The 21,156-nt window shown below is 44.5% G+C and overlaps 3 protein-coding genes across 10 annotated transcripts in view; 1 reads left to right on the forward strand and 2 right to left on the reverse strand.

Moving 5' to 3' along the window:
* Nucleotides 1-1,923, reverse strand: part of LOC136647778 (nucleoside diphosphate kinase homolog 7-like) — a 105,346-nt gene extending 103,423 nt beyond the window's left edge. Inside the window, exon 1 of the mRNA XM_066623543.1 lies at nt 1,803-1,923. Coding sequence (XP_066479640.1) covers nt 1,803-1,805 — 3 coding nt within the window. The 5' untranslated portion in view covers nt 1,806-1,923. The remainder of the gene's footprint in view (nt 1-1,802) is intronic.
* A 1,424-nt stretch (nt 1,924-3,347) lies between these two features.
* LOC136647512 (golgin-45-like) lies at nt 3,348-20,918 on the forward strand. Of its 2 annotated transcripts, none has more exons than XM_066623100.1 (7): nt 3,348-3,499; nt 6,786-6,852; nt 7,461-7,897; nt 12,072-12,271; nt 16,504-16,632; nt 17,422-17,644; nt 18,572-20,918. In XM_066623100.1, exons 2-7 carry the CDS (start codon nt 6,825-6,827, stop codon nt 18,755-18,757), a joined length of 1,203 nt encoding a protein of 400 aa, XP_066479197.1. In that variant the 5' UTR covers nt 3,348-3,499; nt 6,786-6,824; the 3' UTR covers nt 18,758-20,918. The 2 variants fall into 2 exon arrangements, with proteins under 2 accessions (XP_066479197.1, XP_066479198.1); XM_066623101.1 differs by lacking the exon at nt 3,348-3,499 and adding an exon at nt 3,540-3,801.
* LOC136647511 (thiamine transporter 1-like) overlaps nt 20,488-21,156 on the reverse strand; it is a 36,598-nt gene continuing 35,929 nt past the window's right edge. For all 7 annotated transcript variants that reach the window (XM_066623092.1, XM_066623096.1, XM_066623089.1 and 4 more), the window contains exon 6: nt 20,488-20,878. In XM_066623092.1, the coding sequence (XP_066479189.1) occupies nt 20,716-20,878 (163 nt within the window). In that variant the 3' untranslated portion in view covers nt 20,488-20,715. The remainder of the gene's footprint in view (nt 20,879-21,156) is intronic.

Genomic DNA, 21,156 nt, shown 5'->3' on the forward strand with positions numbered 1-21,156 from the left:
AGGGCTGGCAATTGGAGGGGAGCAGGAGCCATCTTGTAACCCAGATTCTTCCATTTCCTTTTTCTCCTGTAACCACGAGTGTTTGCCACATGCTTTTCTTTGCATGAAACACACCACATTCTGTTCAGCATCACATTCGGGAGGGAATTTTCTGAATTTATTACTGACATTTTCATCTCACCTCTTCTCTGAGGATCTCAGAGTGAAGTTCATGGCTCCCCCTGACTCACAACAACCCTGCGAGGCAAGTTCAGGCAATAGTGACTGAGGGCCCAATTCTATACAACTGTGCAGCATGGATGCAGCCGCTATGCAGTCCTAAGGTAAGAGAACAAATGTTCTTTTACCTTGAGGATGCCTCCATGACTGCCACCCCACTGCAGGATTCAGTGCATGCTCCATTGGCATGGCTACATCAGGGCTGGAAAGTTGAATAGGATTGGGCCCCGATTCAAGATCACCCACTATGCTTCATGGCTGTTATGATTTGAACCTGAATCAGTACCCTAACAATTTCCTTATACTTAATGGTCCAAGGAGGAAAACCTACGTAATATGTTTTAAATTTATTGTAAGCTACTTTGATTTGTCTATAAGTAAGAAAAGGGGGATGTAAACATTTTACATAAATAGACATAAGCAGGGTAAAGGTAATTAATACAGCTACCACAACCTGTGTTGCACTTTTATTGTTATAACAGTTTGGCCAAATGACACCCATAAATTTAAATGACTGATGTATAATATTACTATTAAAGATTTGTTTAGCTGCAAGAACGTACTGAATGTCTACAAAATACTGACGCTGCAATCCTATCCACACTTACCAGGAGTAAGCCCCTCTGACTTTAATGGGACTTACTTTTGAGTAGATATGCATAGGCTTGGGCTCTGAATGAAATAGCCCTGAAAGAACATCCCCAGGCTTTTTTTTTTTTTTTTTTTTGCACAACATACTGTCATTATTATTAAAATGCATGGGGCTGACAGTGCTTGCAAGAGTAACCCACCTGCTCTATCCAGTGTTCAAAGAAAAATAGTTTTCTTCACTTTCTAAAAAATAAATTTATTATCCATTCTTTTTTGCTTCTGCATATTTTCATTCAGATATTGCAAGTTGCTTTCCCCCTCACCCAGAATGGCATTCGCCTCTGTTTTGCTCCCCAGACTCAGAATGGCTCGGAAGGGGAGGGACCGCTTGCACGTGGCAGTGAGGCTCCCTGCAAAACTTAGTGCTTTGGCCACCCTCTGGTTACACCACTGACACAAAGCAACATAGGCAACCACTGGAGAAAGACTTTCTCCCCCAGAGCTGACCCACCTATGAAGCCAACTGAGACAGCTGCCTCAGGCAACAAACCAGTGGAGGGTATCTGCCTTCATCTACCCACTTGCTTCATTTGGCCTGATCTTGCTGTTGATCCTCCTTCCACTCTCTGCATTAGAAGAGGAACAGAAGGAGGGGACAGAAAAGGAAGCATGGAGGACAGGAGAGTGGTGGACTGGAGAGTCTAGCCAATCCAAGGGCTAGCAGAAGTATCAAGGGGGGGGGGAGGAAGGGACAGAAGAGGAAGCGTGGAGGAGAGGAGAGTGGTGGGCTAGAGAGTCTTGCCAATCCAAGGCCTAGCAGGAGAAGCATCAGCAGTAGGGGGGAGGGACAGAAGAGGAAGCGTGGAGGACAGGAGAGCAGAGTGGTGGGCTAGAGAGTCCATCACCAGGCTGGGGGGAGAGTGCTGCATTTGGCACCCTGCTTCATGATCACCAGCGACTAGACTCACGAAACACCCCCTCCCAGCCCTTACCATGGTGCTGATGACGCAGCCTCAGCCTCTTTCTCCTCCGAGCGGCGCTGTCAACGTCAGCCGCGCAGCACAGCAGCTACACACGCCGGTCGCTTCACGGAGCGGCACCTTAGCAACCGAAGCCACGCCCCGTCCCCGCCTCTCGCCCGCAGAAAAAGATCTACGAAGCGTAGAGTGACACAAAGGGCCGACTTCCGGTTTCAGAGCCGTTGGCCTCAGTTGGCCCTATTCACAGGGTGCTGTGGGCCTTGGCGGCTCTCCGCAGGCAGGCAGGGAGGGACCAGAGGCCGTGTCGGTCTCCCGGGCGGGACTGGCTGCTGCCCATCTTGGTCTATGGGAGACTAGCCTGGGAGTCCCCCTGGGCCAGCCACAGACCCATCTAGTCCAGCCTTCTGTGTCTCCCAGAGGCCACGAGGTGCCGCAGGGCACCCAAGACACCCGCACCCTCCTGCACCTGGCACTGGAGGGAGCCCACTGTGGAACCAGGAGGCTGCCAGACACGCCAGGGCCTGCAGCCCCCCCCCCCGGTGGCCTCTTCCTCCAGCACTCTGTCCACTCCCCTCTTAGAGGCATCCAGGCCAGGTGCCACCGCCACGTCCTGTGGCAGGAAGTTCCACAGACTACCTCTGAAACCAGGAGGTTGCACGTGCCCACCATGGCTTGTAGCCCGTGATGGCCTCTTCCTCCAGAAATCTGTCCAATCCCTTTGAAAGGCATCCAGGCCAGGCACTATCACCGCATCCTGTGGCAAAGAGTTCCACAGACTTGTAACTCGCAATGGCGTCTTCCTCCAGCACTCTGTCCACTCCCCTCTTAGAGGCATCCAGGCCAGGAGCCACGGCCACATCCTGTGGCAGGGAGTTCCACAGACTACTTCTGCAACCAGGAGGTTGCACAGACACGCCATGGCTTGTAACACATGATGGACTTGTCCTCCAGTCCAATCTTTCCCTCCAATCCCTTTGAAAGGCATCCAGGCCAGATGCCATCACCATGTCCTGTGGCAGGGAGTTCCACAGGCCAATGGGCAAAGAAACTAGGTGGTTGTGATGGAACTGCAGAATCTCTTTCCCCAGAAGATGGAACATATTGGCAAAGGCCTGGGTTCGTTCTCTTTCTAAAGCAGGTCTGGGAGCCCCATCCTATGCATGTCTGCACAGAAGTAAGCCCATTATAGTCAATGGGGTTACTCCCAGGAAAGTGTGGGCAGGACTGCAGCCTCAGAGCCCCATCCCATGCAGGTCTACTCAGAAGCAAGCCCATTAGAGTCAATAGGGCTACTCCCAGGAAAGTGTGGACGGGACTGCAGCCTGAGCTCATCTGGGAGAGAAGAAGCGAGTGTCTAAAATGAGGTCCGTGTGGCGCGCAGAGCCTTTCAGGGTTTCCACTTTCCCCGCTTGCTGAGGGTGTTGCGTGACTCTCGCTTCTTTTAGCTCTACGGGGCAGCGCCTTCAAAACTATGTTGGAGCGGAAGTTCCGCCCTTCGCTCACGTGGGAGAGGAGCGAGTGGGAAAGGCCGACGTCATTCTAAGGGGAAGCCGGGACCGGATGTTGTGCGGAGGAGGGTCATCGCCGCTGCCCGCAGGAAGGGAGCGCAGAGGCGGCGGGCTGCGTGTCAGGGAGATGCCCCCTCGCGGAGTCTCCGGCGGGCCTCTGCCCTGAAGGGACGTCGAGGCTGAGCAGTGAGTCCCGCCCAAGTGAGTCCTGCAGCCTCCTCACTGCTGGCTTCGGGGGACTCTGCCCTGGTGTGCCCCGCACGTCGAGCCTGTGCGAGTGTTCTGCGGAACTCCCTGGCACTGGACGTGGGGAAGGCACTTAGCTTGGATGCCTTTGAAAGGGGGCTGAACAGAGTCCTGGAGGAAGAGGCCATCACGGGTTACAAGCCTGTGGAACTCCTTGCCACAGGATGTGGGGGAAGGCGTCTGTCTTCGATGCCTTTGAAAGGGGGCTGGACAGAGTCCTGGAGGAAGAGGCCATCACGGGTTACAAGCCATGATGGGTCTGTGCAACTTCCTGGTTTTAGAAGTAGGCAACCTCAGAATGCCAGGTGCAAGGAAGTGGCAATAGGGTGAAGGTATCTTGTTTTCTTGTGTGCTTCTTGAGGCATTTGGTGGATTACTGGTGAGATGCAGGAAGCTGGACTAGATGGGCCTGTGGCCTGATCCAGCAGGGCTCTTATTCAGATCAAAGTTGCAGTTATTTCTGGGGGCTGTGTCTTACACAAGCATGCATTGGATTGCAGCTGTAGGGTGAGAGGAGGAGGGCTGTCCAACATGATTGTAGGGTGCTTAATGTACATAAGCAGAGATCCAGTAATAGGGACCACTGTTCCTTACTTTTTGGTTTTTGAACTGTGAGTGTTGGCTTCCTGGGGAGCACAGAAACCAGCAAGGGGAGTCACAGAATCCTCATGAAAAACTTGCCATGCCGTACAGTTTACAGCAGCTGTTTTCCACCTTTTTCATCTCATGGCACACTGACAAGGTGCTAAAATTTCAAGGTATACTGCTTTTTGACAGTTGACAACACACACCACACTGCTGCTGCTGGACTCAAATCCCCCAATGGCCCTACGAATAAATTACCCTTCCCCCAAATTCCCATGGCACACCTGTGGATCATTTGCAGCACACTAATGTGCTATGGCACACTGGTTGAAAATCACTGGTTTACAGCCTGTATCACCCTGTACAATGTATAGGATTGTAGCCCTAATTGGAAGGCGCAGCTTTTGGAGCTTCCAGTCCAAAAAAGTTTGGAAATCCCCTGCTTTAAATGCATACTCTTCTATTTACCTCTTCCATCTGTTATCTTCCTTGTATTGGTGTTTGGGGAAGTGCCTAGTCTCACATTCTTTGTGTGTGTTCATGTGTGTGTACATGTACATGGATAGATGTACTATATACAGGTGTGTGAATAAGAAGGTGGAAGGATGTCCCTCTTGTCTCTTTGCAGGTTACTTGTTAGGTTTTTATCTTTGTTACTGGCTATTTAAAGTGTAGATTAATTTCTTGTGCTTTGCATTGGCTAGTAGCTGATAAGCCTTAAATGTAATTCTCAAGAGCAGGGGTGCTCAAACCCTGGCCCTGGGGCCGCTTGCAGCCCTCAAGGACTCCCAATCCAGCCCGCAGGGGCCCCCCAGTCTCCAATAAGCCTCTGGCCCTCCAGAGACTTGCTGGAGCCCACGCTGGCCCCACACAACTGCTCTCAGCATGACGGCCAACTGTTGGCCAACCTCTTGTGTGAGCTGTGGGATGAGGGCTCCCTCCATTGCTTGCTGTTTACGTCTGTGATGCAGCAGCGGCAGCAAAGGGAAGGCCAGCCTTGCTTTGTGAAAGGTCTTTTATAGGCCTTGAGCTATTGCAAGACCTTCATTCATGCATACAAGTTCCATCTCTAATATATTCATTTATGTAAATTTATTCAAATTTGAAATGTAAATTAATTCTTTTTTTCCCTGGCCCCTGACACAGTGTCAGAGAGATGATGTGGCCCTCCTGCCAAAAAGTTTGGACACCACTGCTCCAGAGAACTAACAACTAGTTTCCTGATGGGTAAAATATGCGGGTATGAATTGTTATGAGGTGGAGTGGTAAAAACGTAGGAAAAATTATAAGCAACCTAGTAACATGAACCTTAACACGTTTGTTTAAATTACATTTGAACTGAATTCAGTTGGTGTTAATGTCTAAATATCATTACTAAGGGAGTTAAGACTTTTGTCCTGTGCACACTTTCCTGAAGGCAAGCGCCATTAGTGGGGCTTACATCTGAATAGACATAGTTAGGTTTGTGGTGTTAACTTTCTATTTCAGATTAAGTTTGTGTTCTTTGGTTTTGCATCTCATAGAGGCCTGATGGTAGGTCAGTGTGAATCTGATTCTGTGATGTGTGCAAGCAACCATTTTGTTTCTATTTGCTATTATTATGCTTTTCTGTAAAAAAACAAAACAAAAACTTGTGGTTTACAAAATATTAGAACTTTAAAATACTAGTAGCAGCAATAAAATCAACCAATGATCTGTAAGAGTAACAGATTACAATACAGAAATGGCCATGCATATAAAACTAAGTTACAAATTACTAAAATAGAAGAATCTTTTAAAAGATGTCTGAAAATGTATTGTTGTATTTGTAATTCACCTTGAGTGCCCTTTGCAGGGTAGAAAGGCGGGGTATAAATAAATAAATTAAATGCTCAGAGATGAACCAGGCAGATATGCATGGGGAGGGCATTCCATAATCTCGGCACCATCACTGAGAAGGTTCTGCCTTGTCACATACTAGATCGACAAGTATACATGAGTGGGTGGAGAGCAAGTCCTTGCTGATCTTGATTTTCAGGCAAGTTCACATGGAGCAGCTGGTTCCTGAAGTTTCCTGGTCCCAATCAGTTTAGGATTTTGAAGTCTAAAACCAGCTCAAAAAGGCAGCTGATATAGTCCATGATTAAGCTACATATTCTGGTCTTTGAGCCCCAAACAAAAGATTGGCAGTTGCATGTAGGACCAATTGAATTTTCCAGACTTTTTTCAAAGGCAGCAATATGTTGAGAACAATGAAGGAATTGTTTAAACTCTTTAGAGCATGGAAAGCTGTAACCTGATCCACTTTTCCAGGAAATGCCACATCTAGCAAACTAGTCAAGCTAGTAAAAGTCACCTTCCACCAGTTTTGTAAACAGCTTTGAATATATTTTTGGAAAAGCAGAATAAGCATTTGAAAAATGCTATTGGCCTTGGTTGGGGTTGCATATCCACATCTATAGATGTGCTCAAATGGCTCCTGGGTTAATGGCATAGCCATGCTTAGGGGAGGTCGCTTGCATGGTGTCCCTTCCTGGATTAGCGAAATATACCTAACGTACCATATATTATACACTCTTGGGTGCATTATACTATAGAACAACAGTACTATCTCTTGTACTATACCAGAGATTGAGCAATAAAAACATGTATAATGTGATGTGTCTTTCTTTTTTAGGTATAGTGTTTTTGTCTTGTGTGCTGCTCCATCAGCAAAATGACAACACTGCAGACTATAGAAAGCAGTAAGTGTTCATCCTTCTGGGGAGGAAATGGAATGTTGCATTGAAAGAGATTTCCTGCAGGTGAAGGATACATTACAGTCTGGTAAAAGTGTCTTGAAGGTCTCTTAGGCAAAGTGGAAGTTGAGTGAGAGGGCAGAATTTGGTTATTATGTGAGATGTAAACAGAACCTGGATTGATTACATATTACTTTCTGTTGCACACATGTGTATGAATGCACTTAACATCACTTAGCAAACCTCTACTTTTCTAGTTCTACAGTTGATGTTCTTTGTGGTTGATTCCTGATTTGGTATTTGAAAAAACAGCAGCTTGTATCTTAGTAATATAGGTATGATGACACTTGATCTCCCCCATCCCCAACAGCTCCCTGAGTTACACAAAAAGCCAGTTCTGAGAGTCAGAGGAGCCTCAGGGGTGAGATTTGAGGCTGGAACGGGAGTGTGGATTTCTCCAAATTGGGTGCAGGTACTTTCTGCCATTGTGCTCATGCTTTTTGGAATATAAAGCAATGAGAAATTAGCACCCTTCCAAAATGTTGTAGCCTTTCTTCTAAAGAGAAACAGTGATGCTTTTGTCACTCGCATATCTTTTTCCCTTTGTCTCCAAGCTTCATCTGACTGTGTCACTTCACCCATCCGTGGATCTGGAGATGGCATGGAAACAGAATCCCCACCAAAATCGGTGGAAGTGGTCCATACTTCAACCAGTCATGCCCATCACAGTCCACGTAAGAAAGTTCTTCCTTCACCTAGCCCTGGAGTGCTTCAGCTAGGGAAGATACACGGTGATAAGGCAGTGGAAATTGAAGCTGTACGAATACTGATTCCCAAAGCTGCTATAAGCCGTGTGCTTCCTGCCAAAAGTGCCAAGACATCCAAATCTCTTGGGCACCAAAGAGACACACTCACTCTATCAGATGGCATTTCAGATACAAAGAAAGAACTCCAGGAGCTAAAAAGTGAAATAGGAAAACTTAAGAACTCGGAGAGACGGCTGCTGCAGGATAAAAAAGGTCTTTGCAACCAGCTCCATGTGCAAACAGAGGTAGGACGCCAAGAAGTGGGTTTGATCCATTGCTCTTTTTTATTCTTATAGATCTTTCTATATCAGATGTGTAGATAACAACTGCAGTATAAATAACCATGGGGAATTTCTTCTTTGTTTCTGTATGGCTATGCAAATTTTTGTGGAAACAACTAAAATCAGCCTTTTATATTAGGAGATTTAATGCTCCTTTCAGGAACTGTATTGGCTTGAAAACAACCACTATTAAGTAAACCTATTCAGTAACTTATTTATGAGAAACAGTTTTTTCCATCCTCAGGTCACTGTGCCATGAAACATGAGAACCATGTTTCTTCCTTCCGTAAATGGAAGTCTTGCCCTAATGAAGAGAATAAAAAGGAACATAAACTGTGGCAAAAGAAATGTAAGAAGGTGATATGGGAGGCCAAGCGAGACTATGAGGAATGCATGGCCAGCAACATTAAGGGGAATAATAAAAGCTTCTTCAAATATGTTAGAAGCAGGAAACCCGTCAGAGAAGCGGTTGGCCCTCTGGATGGTGAGGGAGGGAAAGGGGAGATAAAAGGAGACTTAGAGATGGCAGAGAAATTAAATGAGTTCTTTGCATCTGTCTTCACGGCAGAAGACCTCGGGCAGATACCGCTGCCCGAACGGCCCCTCCTAACCGAGGAGTTAAGTCAGATAGAGGTTAAAAGAGAAGATGTTTCAGACCTCATTGATAAATTAAAGATCAATAAGTCACCGGGCCCTGATGGCATACACCCAAGAGTTATTAAGGAATTGAAGAATGAAGTTGCAGATCTCTTGACTAAGGTATGCAACTTGTCCCTCAAAACAGCCACGGTACCAGAAGATTGGAGGATAGCAAATGTCACGCCTATTTTTAAAAAGGGAAAGAGGGGGGACCCGGGAAACTATAGGCCGGTCAGCCTAACATCCATACCGGGTAAGATGGTGGAATGCCTCATCAAAGATAGGATCTCAAAACACATAGACGAACAGGCCTTGCTGAGGGAGAGTCAGCATGGCTTCTGTAAGGGTAAGTCTTGCCTCACAAACCTTATAGAATTCTTTGAAAAGGTCAATAGGCATGTGGATGCGGGAGAACCCGTGGACATTATATATCTGGACTTTTAGAAGGCGTTTGACACGGTCCCTCACCAAAGGCTACTGAAAAAACTCCACAGTCAGGGAATTAGAGGACAGGTCCTCTCGTGGATTGAGAACTGGTTGGAGGCCAGGAAGCAGAGAGTGGGTGTCAATGGGCAATTTTCACAATGGAGAGAGGTGAAAAGCGGTGTGCCCCAAGGATCTGTCCTGGGACCGGTGCTTTTCAACCTCTTCATAAATGACCTGGAGACAGGGTTGAGCAGTGAAGTGGCAAAGTTTGCAGACGACACCAAACTTTTCCGAGTGGTGAAGACCAGAAGTGATTGTGAGGAGCTCCAGAAGGATCTCTCCAGACTGGCAGAATGGGCAGCAAAATGGCAGATGCGCTTCAATGTCAGTAAGTGTAAAGTCATGCACATTGGGGCAAAAAATCAAAACTTTAGATATAAGATGATGGGTTCTGAGCTGTCTGTGACAGATCAGGAGAGAGATCTTGGGGTGGTGGTGGACAGGTCGATGAAAGTGTTGACCCAATGTGCGGTGGCAGTGAAGAAGGCCAATTCTATGCTTGGGATCATTAGGAAGGGTATTGAGAACAAAACGGCTAGTATTATAATGCCGTTGTACAAATCGATGGTAAGGCCACACCTGGAGTATTGTGTCCAGTTCTGGTCGCCGCATCTCAAAAAAGACATAGTGGAAATGGAAAAGGTGCAAAAGAGAGCGACTAAGATGATTACGGGGCTGGGGCACCTTCCTTATGAGGAAAGGCTACGGCGTTTGGGCCTCTTCAGCCTAGAAAAGAGACGCTTGAGGGGCGACATGATTGAGACATACAAAATTATGCAGGGGATGGACAGAGTGGATAGGGAGATGCTCTTTACACTCTCACATAATACCAGAACCAGGGGACATCCACTAAAATTGAGTGTTGGGCGGGTTAGGACAGACAAAAGAAAATATTTCTTTACTCAGCGTGTGGTTGGTCTGTGGAACTCGTTGCCACAGGATGTGGTGCTGGCGTCCAGCCTAGACACCTTTAAAAGGGGACTGGACAAGTTTCTGGAGGAGAAATCCATTATGGGGTACAAGCCATGATGTGTATGCGCAACCTCCTGATTTTAGGAATGGGTTAAGTCAGAATGCCAGATGTAGGGGAGAGCACCAGGATGAGGTCTCTTGTTATCTGGTGTGCTCCCTGGGGCATTTGGTGGGCCGCTGTGAGATACAGGAAGCTGGCCTAGATGGGCCTATGGCCTGATCCAGTGGGGCTGTTCTTATGTTCTTATGAAAAGCAAGTTTCAGATTATCCAGAATTAACACGCCCCGCTATCAGCCAAAGAAACACATTTTAGGCATGTGAAGTGCATTTGTTTACAGAAGCTAATCTTTCTCATAGGCAGAATCTATTTTTGGTTTTTGCTTCCAACTCCAGAAGGTTATGTTCTTAACCACTGAGCAGAATATCATGCTGCCCAAGCCAGCGAGTGGTGCATCCAGTCAGTTGCATCTAAATTGGCTCCAAGTTTGTCTCATTGGGTTGTTTACAGCCATGTTAATCATATGCAATTAATAAAGCAGAGGGGATGGTAGTTTTTACTAGTTTCTCTTGTAGTAATTCACAGCATAGTGGTTTTGAATTATGCATACAGAATCCAACACAGTGCAGGTTGAGAAAAAGGTATTGGATTACCTTTGCTGTTTGCCAGTTAGTAAGGGTTATTAATAATTCCTCACATTGCTAGTCTATATCAAGGACCAGTTCCACCAGTTAGTCGTTCATTTGGTTTTCTTTTGTTCCTTTGCTGTATTTTAAACAGAACATTTAAAAATGCTAAAGCATTTAACAAAACATTAAAACCACAACTTAAATATACAAAAAACCATTCAAAATAATAGCTAAATGGCAATTAAGAGTAGCAAATTACTTAAAGCAGTGTTTCTCAAACTATGGGTCAGGACCGACTAGGTGGGTTGCGAGCCAATTTCAGGTGGGTCCCCATTCATTTCAATATTTTATTTTTAATAGATTAGACTTGATGCTACCATGGTATATGATTGCATTTGGGGAAATGTGACAGACCTGTACATTTAACAAGCTACTATGTATATTCTTTTAACAATGATAGTCAATGGGACTTACTCCTGGGTAAGTACGGCTAAGATTGTTAAAAATTTTCTTGCTTGATGATGTCACTTCCGGTGGGTCCCAACAGATTGTCATTCTAAAAAGTGGGTCCTGGTGCTAAATGTGTGAGAACCACTGACTTAAAGTATTTAAAACTAAACTCAGACAACTTAGTGAATTTATGATGCAAATTTGATGTACTCCTGACATGCATTTTTTTTTGCATACTTTACAAATAGAGTACTTCAGGGCAAAGAGTTGACACAGATATTCCACAGTTATTTATCCAGTTAATAGCAGTCTTTGGGGTGGGAGGAATTGGACTAAAGCCTGAGGAAGAGGTGGCAGATTAACCTCTTTTCCACCTTCTGCTGTTCTCCTAATTTAAAAATTCACACCAGCTATTTTTGTTCCATGAATGAAAACTTGCACAAATGCGTATGCTACTTGCACCTGAATGATTCTGTGTGATTGTGCTGTGGAACCATCTGACTCTGAGAGGTATTATGGCTTATGGGAGGTGTGGCTGTGGTGATGTGAAGAGATGCTCACTTATTGGCTATACCATTTTGGATGCATTTCATGGAAAACAGGAACATAACAGTTCTTGCTTTCAGCATGTTGAAACTATCAACTATCATGCTATAAGCAGCCCTAAGCATTTGTGGTAGTTTTTATTCTCTTGCAAATGATACCTAAGTAAATATTTGTTTATGCAGTTGCCATATGATATAAAATATTATGGACATATTAATAAACTTGTGCTGGGCATCTTACTTCAGAATTCACAGCTGTCTGCTTCATCTTTTTCATGTGTCCTGAAAGTATTTTACTATCAATGTCTGATAACCTTGAATTAGTTCTCCTGACCTCTTAGCTATCTACACTGTGAATCTGGATCATATTACTTGTTGATGTTGTGATTTCATTGCTTAAGTAACTGTTTTGGCTTAGGTCAATCGGGAGCTGAAGAAATTGCTTGTTGCTTCGGTTGGGGATGACCTGCAATATCACTTTGAGCGCATGGCACGTGAAAAAAATCAGCTGATCCTTGAAAATGAGGCCCTGGGGCGGAATGTATCCCAGTTGTCTGAACAGTTAGAACGGATGTCGATACAGTGTGATGTTTGGCGGAGCAAGTTCCTTGCAAGCAGGTATTATGGTGTTGGTGTGACTCTTAAAAGAATACTTTAACAAAACATTGTGTACCTATATAAAATCTAAGTGCACTTTTGGTGGAAAAGAGACTGATAAATAAGTGTCCATGAAGTCAGGGCTGTCTACTTAGAAATTATGCTTTTCCATTTACCATGGTTGTTTCAACCTTCAAGGTTATCAGTCTGAAAATAATATTGAGCCCAATATAGCTCTTTGAGTGCGCAAAGCACTTCATATATATTATCCTGATGTTATCCTTGCAATAGCTCTGTTGGGTAGGTTAGTATTGTTTTCCCCACATTTCAGCTGGAGAGCTGAAGTTGAAAAGTAGTTCTCTTATCTGAGAACATCTAGTGTGTTCATGGCAGAGATGAAGACTTTATTTGCATCTTAGAGGGCAATGCAGACCAGTTGTTTGGCTGGCGCAAGTTCCTTGTGCTGACCTATGGTTGTTGTGAAAGTCCCACAAAACGCATTTGTAATGACTTGTGAGCTGGCTAGGCTAGTGATGGATCCACCAGCAAAGAGGGTGAGTTTGCAACAGCTAGCACCAAGGGTGTGTGGGAGAGGGTGGTGGGAGGGTGGGATGGGGGCATTTTGGCAGGTAAGGGTGGGCCAGAGGGCAGCCTGGGAGGTGCTAGGTCTGGCCTGGGCATCTTAGGCTGGTTGCTAATGCCCCTCCCAGCCAGCCTGACATTACACCAGGCTGCTCGGATTTGTATCAGCAGATTCGCTGAGGCAGATCTGAGTAACCCAATATGAGTGACTGGTGTGCTACATGGGGTGAGGTGATAAATATCCTCTTACTCAGAGTTGCACACTAATCGGGACCTGCTTGTGCTGGATACAGCACAGGCCATTCGGCCTGCCTGTTACAGCACAAGTTAGGATTGGGCTCTTAGTCTTTTGGCCGTTTCATATTTATTGTTCACATCTATGTGGAATGTACATTAAGTAAATTTACGTTGATTACATTTTTCCTGACCAATTCTCCCCTTTACTGAATAAGGGGGCCGGAGACAGTTCATAGTATGACCCTGGCTGACTATTCCTATAGTAGGAGTAAGTGTTAATCTGATACCTGAGAAAGAATCTTGAGTTTAGCACCAAGTTACAATCTCTTGGAATTTACAAGGGTTCCTTTTATAGGATAATAGAAGGATCTTAGTGGAATTAGTGGTTTTTAAGATTTTTTTTCTTAGAGCCTAGGTACTATGAGTGAAAGAAGAATTTCAGGGCAGAGACTATTAATGGTGGGTGTGACACTATGGCTAAATATGCTTCTGATAGTAGAATCCAGCCAAGAGAAAGAGGTTGCCCCTGTTGCTGTAACACCTCCTCCCAACAGTTGAGTCAGGGTCCTTATAAGGTGGAGTGTCTTACAGCATGGGCACACCCTGATGAAATCAGGCTGTTTCCAGTTCTTCCCTTTTTCACTTGCTTAATGAGGCTGAATAAACAGTATGCTCTGTGCAGCTGATTCACATTCCTGACAGGCTGGGCATCTGACGTTCTCATAGACTTGTATTAGCTTGTTTTGTAATGCTGAATACCAGCTATGATCTGGAGATGGCTATGCACTTGGATTTTTATTTCTTATCAGTATTGTCACCATAGCTGCAAAACTAGAAAGCAGTAGAGACCTGGCCCAAGAATCCCTGAAAAATGGATCAAAAAGTGCACCTTGTGGGGTTGTAGATATTCCACAATAGGAGAGTGAGTACATTGTACTGGATTGGGTGTCAGGCTGGGGTGATGCTGGTTCAGATCCCCACTCAGTCATGGTTATTGCATAACTGGTCTATGGATTCCATCTCTCAACTTAAGCTTCAACACAGAGTAGTGGTTGACTAAGGATATAGTAACTCCCTGTATGCTGCCTTGACTGAGCTCCTTAGGGAAGAAAAGTGGAATGACGGTGCCAATAATACACATAATGTATTTAGGACCAAAGTCTAAGAAATTTAGGATGTAAAGTTAGCCTGTCATCTTAATTTCCAATTACCTGCATCAGTTTGAGATGTTGGGAACAGTCAGTTACCTGCTGTTGTCCTATATGCAATATAATTTTAATTACCGTATTTTTCGCTCCATAAGACGCACCTAGTTTTTAGAGGAGGAAAACAGGAAAAAATATTCTGAACCAAACAGTGTAATAAAATATTTAATAAACTATAACAGAATAACATTTGAACCATGTAAAGTGAACAGCAGTCAACAGTGGCATTAAGAACCATTATCACTGTCATTAACAAATAGAGAGACTTAAATGTTTGAGTACTCTAGTTTTCTGGAAACCCCAAGAACTCATCATCGCTAGAGTCAGAATTTATGAAGCTCACAAAAGCAGGTGCGCCCAAATAGGGGATCACATTATCTTTCTGCTACAATGATGTTCTGCCAAATTCCAATCCACTGGGCCTCGTGCCCGCTTAAGGCTGATCAGTCCCCCTTGTGCAACTCACCAGTGCAGCAAGCAAAAGTGAGTCTAGTTCCAGTCCACAGGTGCCAAGTAAATCAGTCCCATCAATTAGAGTTGCCAAATCAGAGTCCAGAGCCAATAAGCCAAATTACAGTCCAAGGTCAGGTTCCAGGTAGGTTAGTCAAATCCGTCAGGGTATCCAAGTCCAGTCACAATCCAGTCAGATTCCAAATTCAATAAAGTCAGTCAGTCTCCTCTCCTACCTCCAACCTGCACTCCTTCAAAACCCTTTCTGCCTCAGGTACTCCTTATATCCCTGAGGGCCCTATTGCCTTCCAGTGGCTGCAGCTGTGCAGCACATTGCTGGATGCCCAGGCCTTACCCTTAAAGGGGCCACTGCTGACACCACATCTACCTCCTCGCCAGTTCTTCCGTGATTCCAATACAAATGAACAAGTGGAAAGTCCAACCACAACTTGAATTCTCAAGACACAACAAACCTCTGGATTTATGGTGGGAACCTAGCCTTACCTGGGGCTTGTGCAATAAGCAAACACTGGCATTCTGACCAAGGAGACAGTTTTTTCTTTGTGATGGGGGGGGGGGGCTTACATTCAGATGCTGGATGAGGTGAGTGAAAGCGCCCCTCCCCTGCTGTGTGAGTGAGGGGGGCAGAGCATCTGTGTGTGTAAGAGAAGGGGGCAGCCTGTGTGTGAGAGAGAGAGGGGGGGGAAAGTGTTTGTGTTGCAGAGAAGTTGTGATGCTCCAGGCTTGGGGTGGGGGGAAAGAGAGACTGTGATGCTCCAGGCTTGGGGGAGGGGAAGTCTGTGATGCTCTAGGCTTGGGGGAGGGAAGCAAGAGTCTGTGATGCTCCAGGCTTTGGGGGGGGGGAAGAGAGAAGCTGTGATGCTCCAGGCTTGGGGGGGGGAAGAGTCTGTGATGCTCTAGGCTTGGGGGAGGGAAGCAAGAGTCTGTGATGCTCCAGGCTGGGGGGGGGGAGAGAAGCTGTGATGCTCCAGGTTTGGGGGGCCGAAGAGAGAAGCTGTGATGCTCCAGACTTGGGGGGAGAGAGGATGTGATGCTTCAGGCTTGGGGTGGGGGGAAAGAGAGGCTGTGATGCTCCAGGCTTGGGGGGGGGGAAGAGTCTGTGATGCTCTAGGCTTGGGGGAGGGAAGCAAGAGTCTGTGATGCTCCAGGCTGGGGGGGGGAGAGAAGCTGTGATGCTCCAGGTTTGGGGGGCGGAAGAGAGAAGCTGTGATGCTCCAGACTTGGGGGGAGAGAGGATGTGATGCTTCAGGCTTGGGGTGGGGGGAAAGAGAGGCTGTGATGCTCCAGGCTTGGGGGGGGGGCAGAGAGGCTTTCCTGGGAGTAAGCCCCCCGACTCTAATGGGACTTACTTCAGAGTAGGCATGCACAGGATTGGGCATCGATACTGCCACCCCACCCACGCTTTCCTGGGAGTGAGCCCCACTGACTCTTGAGACTTACTTCTGAGTAGACATGCGGGCTTGGGCTCCATCCGGCGCTGCCACAGTCCGCGCGGGCGTTGAGGGAAGGCAGGAGCCCCCCCCCCCCCCAGCCAGCTCAGCCTCTGACTGCCCGGGGAAGCCGAGCAGAGCGAGTGGGCAGGGGGCAGGTCCAGGGCCGGGGGGGGCAAAGTTGTTGGTTTTTTTGCAGTATTCGCTCCGTAAGACGCACACACTTCCCCCCCACTTTTTTGGGGGGGAAAAGTGCATCTTATGGAGCGAAAAATACGTTATATAGAATTGCCTTATCACTCTAAAATCTGGAATTCTTCTTTTACAGAGTCATGAGTGATGAACTGACAAACTCCAGAGCAATTCTCCAACGTCAAACAAGGGATGCACAAAGTGCAATTCAGGATCTATTAAGTGAACGTGACCAGTTTCGCCAAGAAATGATTGGCACACAAAAGTATGAATGCTTGTGTGTGATGTTTCTGTGTCTTGTAACGTAGCAATTTGTGCCCAGATCCCATCATGGAATTCCACTTGCATCTGTGGAACCTGACTAAGTACACACTTAATGAGTCTTACTGTGGCACAAGCTTTCATGGTCCAGACCATCAAATGCAGGAAATGCTGTCTTAAACTGTAATTAAGTCTGTTGCAAAGAAAATAGAAGATGGCATTCAACTAGCTCTTCTGCCATTGGAATTAGTTTGCAGAAGGATCAGATAATAATTAACCCAATGTGTCATGATTTGGCAGAAACTTCCATTAAATAATAGCTTAAAGACTAATTTTTTATAGTTTATATCGTTGTAGTGTCTGTTGGATTATCAGTGTTAATCTCTGTGGCTGAGAAGGTTTGAAAAAGGAGAGCATGCCTACCTTTATTTATAATGAGCATGCCTACTTGCATGGTGCATTCTTGTCATGTTGCATATAGGGTCACATCATCCACCAAGTTGATCCCCTTTTGAAAATTCCAAGGGACGCTTGGGACTCTTCTGGCCTCCTCCATGATCTCTCCTTTTCACTCAAGAGTTGTGGAGGCTCTGTAGTCACACTCCAACTCTTATCCTCTCAAAGTTTCCAGTCAATAAACTGGGCTAAAACACACACAGCTGTTTCCTTGCATCAACAAGATTGTAGCCTACGAATGCTGACCATCTTTTGTTTTTTACCACCTCTATGGTATAGTAAATTTTCTTACCAGAATGTTCAACATCAATTGTGTTTGTTATAATTTCCTATATAGGTTGCTGGAGGAGCTGCTGGTTTCTTTGCAGTGGGGGAGGCAGCAGACTTACTATCCTAGTGCACAGCCTCATAGTACAGCAGAACTAGCAGCTGTGAATCTTAAGCTGGCTACAGCAGTGACCTCACACCTTCTTGGAAACAGGGATAGCACCAACAGTCCAAAAAAGGGTTCTTCACCTACAGAACTCTGCAATACTCCTGCTGAAAAAATGGCTGAAATGGTAAAAACCCTTGATACCACAACCACTTTACCTTTCTTTAAGCTGTCCCAAGCTTCACCTTCTGGAAACACGAAGCCACTTATTTTTATTGAATCACAGCCAGTGCCTTGCTCTCAATACAAAAATTGAATATTTGTGTATTTTTGTATATTCAAGAAATCCCAGCTTACTGAGAATCTTACTTCACTGGAAGATGACAGTTGCCCTGGCCCTTAGCAGTCAGTTAATAAAGATGGTTTTTTCTGATCTTAGCTGGTACTGTCTGACAGCAAATTGTCTTTATCTGCACACTTTTAAGCTTTCTGCTAAGCACACATTCTCTGCCTAGCTAGTATCAGAAGGTGCATCTTATTCCAGTTCAAATCAAGTTTGAACTCCATTTTACTCCCTTAGATCTATGAAGTTTTGTTTTCTAATTATTAATTTCTTCTATCTCAGTTTTGTAATGGCAGAAAAGCTTTCATAGATAGGGATTTATTTCTATGAGCATCTGATAAACGTAAATTCAGTTGAAAGTAAAGCCTGGCCCACAACAGCTTAGCTTGAGGCATCAAGAAGTGATCAAGAGGCATCAGGTTTTAAAGGAAAAATACAGTCTATGAAATTGTGTGTGTTTGTATTTTTCCTTTAAAACTTGGTGCTCCATCCATTTCCAAGGATTATTCCATAGCCCACTAGGCTGCTGTGTAGCTTGGCAGAGCATAAGCCTTCTCTTGTCCCTTTGCAAAAGAAGCTGCAACCTTAAATGGGTTAGCTGGGCAGCTTTGCTGATAGAAGTGGAACTATATCTCTACCAACCAGCTATGGATAAAATTCTCCCCCATCTCTGATGCTGTTGCTGTGAGCAGACCTCTTATCCATCCCTTATGATAGGCATTGAACAAGCTCTGGATATGACTTTTCACTATTGTGATTATCTTCTTCCAGGTACTAAGGATGCTTGATCCTGCCAAGTGTACGGAACCATCACCAGAACTTCCTTTTTCAGAACCTTCCCCATCCTCTTACCTTTCCCCAAAGAAGAACATTGGACGGTTTCATCCATATACCCGATATGAAAACATCACTTTCAACTGCTGCAATCACTGCCAGGGAGAACTGATAGCTCTTTAAAAATGAGTCGCTTCTTAACAGAACAGTTGTATCTCAGTATGCTTATTTTCTGTGGTGGATATTTTCTATGCTTTTTCTATGGGATGTCCTAGAATTCAGGTGGTTTTATCAGACTGTGATTACAACACAGTAGTAAGGAACAGCATAATTTGCTTTCCTAGCCAATCAAGAAAATGTTACTATTGTATAATACACTCTCTGGTGTGCATAAGGCTACTAAAGGTAGAATTCTCACACAAATTATTGTGAGTTTTTTTATTTTGCTGCAAAGTCAGCCCTTTTGAATCCTACTTCCCTGAAGAGGGTCAAACGCTTATTTCTGACAACTAAAGTCAGTTTAGCATGAGGGCAGGACTAAGTGTTCTTACAGTCTTTTTCCAGTGTTCTGAAAGTTCTTAGAATGGGCAGGTACAAACGTTTATGAGAAGAGATCAGAATGCTTATGCTGTTAGAAACTGATTTTTTAGATCTTGAATGAATTTAAGCATTATGACTGAGGCTAAGTGAATTGTAGAGATCATTAGATGTTTACAGCTGTGTGTACACAGTATTGAAGCCAAAGAGTAGCAACATAAGCTAAGACAAACTGTTGGTAATTCTCAGTTGATTTTGCACCTCGACAGCATAGACCTGGCAGCCCTTGAATAAATGTATGTGGTGAACCTTGTATATGGAAATTTTTCACTGGTGCTATTAGATGTGGAAAGCCCACTCTTCCACCTGTACCTCTAAGGACTGTGGCATGTGATTTCCTCTCTCTTCCTATTTCCACAAGAAAGTTGAGAGTGTGCTGCCAGATGCACAAGAAGAAGCTTTTTCCTTTATACAGTCTTCATTTCTAGGACAATCATGGTGATATTTCAAAAGATTTTTGGACTGAAATATCCTAGAAGACTGACCTACACTATGTAGGCAAATTTATTTCATATCATGTGTGGATAGAAATGTGCTGCCATATAGGCTACTCTGATCATTGACAATTTCACAATAAATGCTAACTGCATACTTCTCAGAGGTGGTAAGCTTGAATATCATTCCCTTGCAAGTAACTAAAAAGTTAGAAATGTTTGTATGTTAAGTAAGTGTTCTGCACTTCAAAAACACTTCTGTGATAGTGAACCAGTTACCCATGTTCAGGCTTTAAAACTGTCCAAATGAGGACATTTCAGAAGCATAAGGAGTTAATGATCAATGTCTTTCACTTTTCTATTTTAGCAAATCTGAGTAGATGAACATGTACACTTTTTATTCACCATTTCCTCGACACAGAAGCAGTCCTTGTGTTTATGTACTCTCAACAAAAGGCAGCCACCACCTGTTCCCTAATTACCTACCTATGGTAGAATATTACACTAGTTCTTTGACTTTACAGTCTACATGCTTGCTTTAGTTCTGCATTGGTATGTAATTGATTTTTGTCTTATAAATAGTTGCTGCTCTAAAAAGCAGAAAATGTATCTTGAAAAATGAGTATTTTTGAGATTCATTTTTGGGAGTGGTGCAGTTTCTTGTGCTTTGTGGGAGAATAAGATGATGCCCTAGGACAGAAGTCTGTATTAGCATATCAGTGCATCAGTGTGAGAACTGGACTAAACATTGAAAGTAGTAGCTATTTAAGCTGTGTACCAATCCTTAGTGCCACAGCAGTGGAAGTTGGATATCTCAACCTTTTACACAAAATACTTGCCTTAAAGATAATTGTATCCTAAGACAAATTATTTACACAGCAATTGCTGAGAGGCTTTTATTTTATCCTTTATATGTCTAAGAACTTCCCCAACCCATTTACAATGAGAATTATTCCATGTTTAGGGAGGAAAAAGTTAGTAAAATCACTGAAGAAAATTTCAGCCATTATTGAAGGATTGTAGAACATACCACAACAGAAACTGTTTCCAAGAGGTAGCTACACAAGGTACTGTGTGAGACATATTCCAGACATCTGGTGACCTTAAACCTCAGCTGTATTGGTCTGTGAAGCGAAGGGATTTGGGTTCAGAAATAGAACAGATGATATTCTCTATTTGTTTCGCTCTTCTTGCTTCCTGCCTCAACTGCTTCGATCGTTCTTTAGCAGCCAATTGCTCGGCTCGCCTCTCCCGTCTCTTCTTTCTTAGCCATCTGCAAATAAAACCACATTTTGGCTCCTTGTTCAGTTCTTCAGAGCAAGTTACCCACTTCCAGCATATGTGGATTTGGTAAATGAAACAATCCTGTCTGTATTAAAAATATACTTCATTCTAGAATTGAAGTGCAGAGATACATAGGAATGTTTACTACATGAGGCAGGAGGCACTTGTGATTAATACTATCTGAGATCAATATGTATCTTTTAAATTTCTGGTATAAGAATGAACCTGTTGGTCTTACTGAAGTGGGCTGTGGACTATTATGAGGTT

Source organism: Tiliqua scincoides, chromosome 4 (assembly GCF_035046505.1).
Source record: "Tiliqua scincoides isolate rTilSci1 chromosome 4, rTilSci1.hap2, whole genome shotgun sequence".
Lineage (NCBI taxonomy): Eukaryota > Metazoa > Chordata > Lepidosauria > Squamata > Scincidae > Tiliqua > Tiliqua scincoides.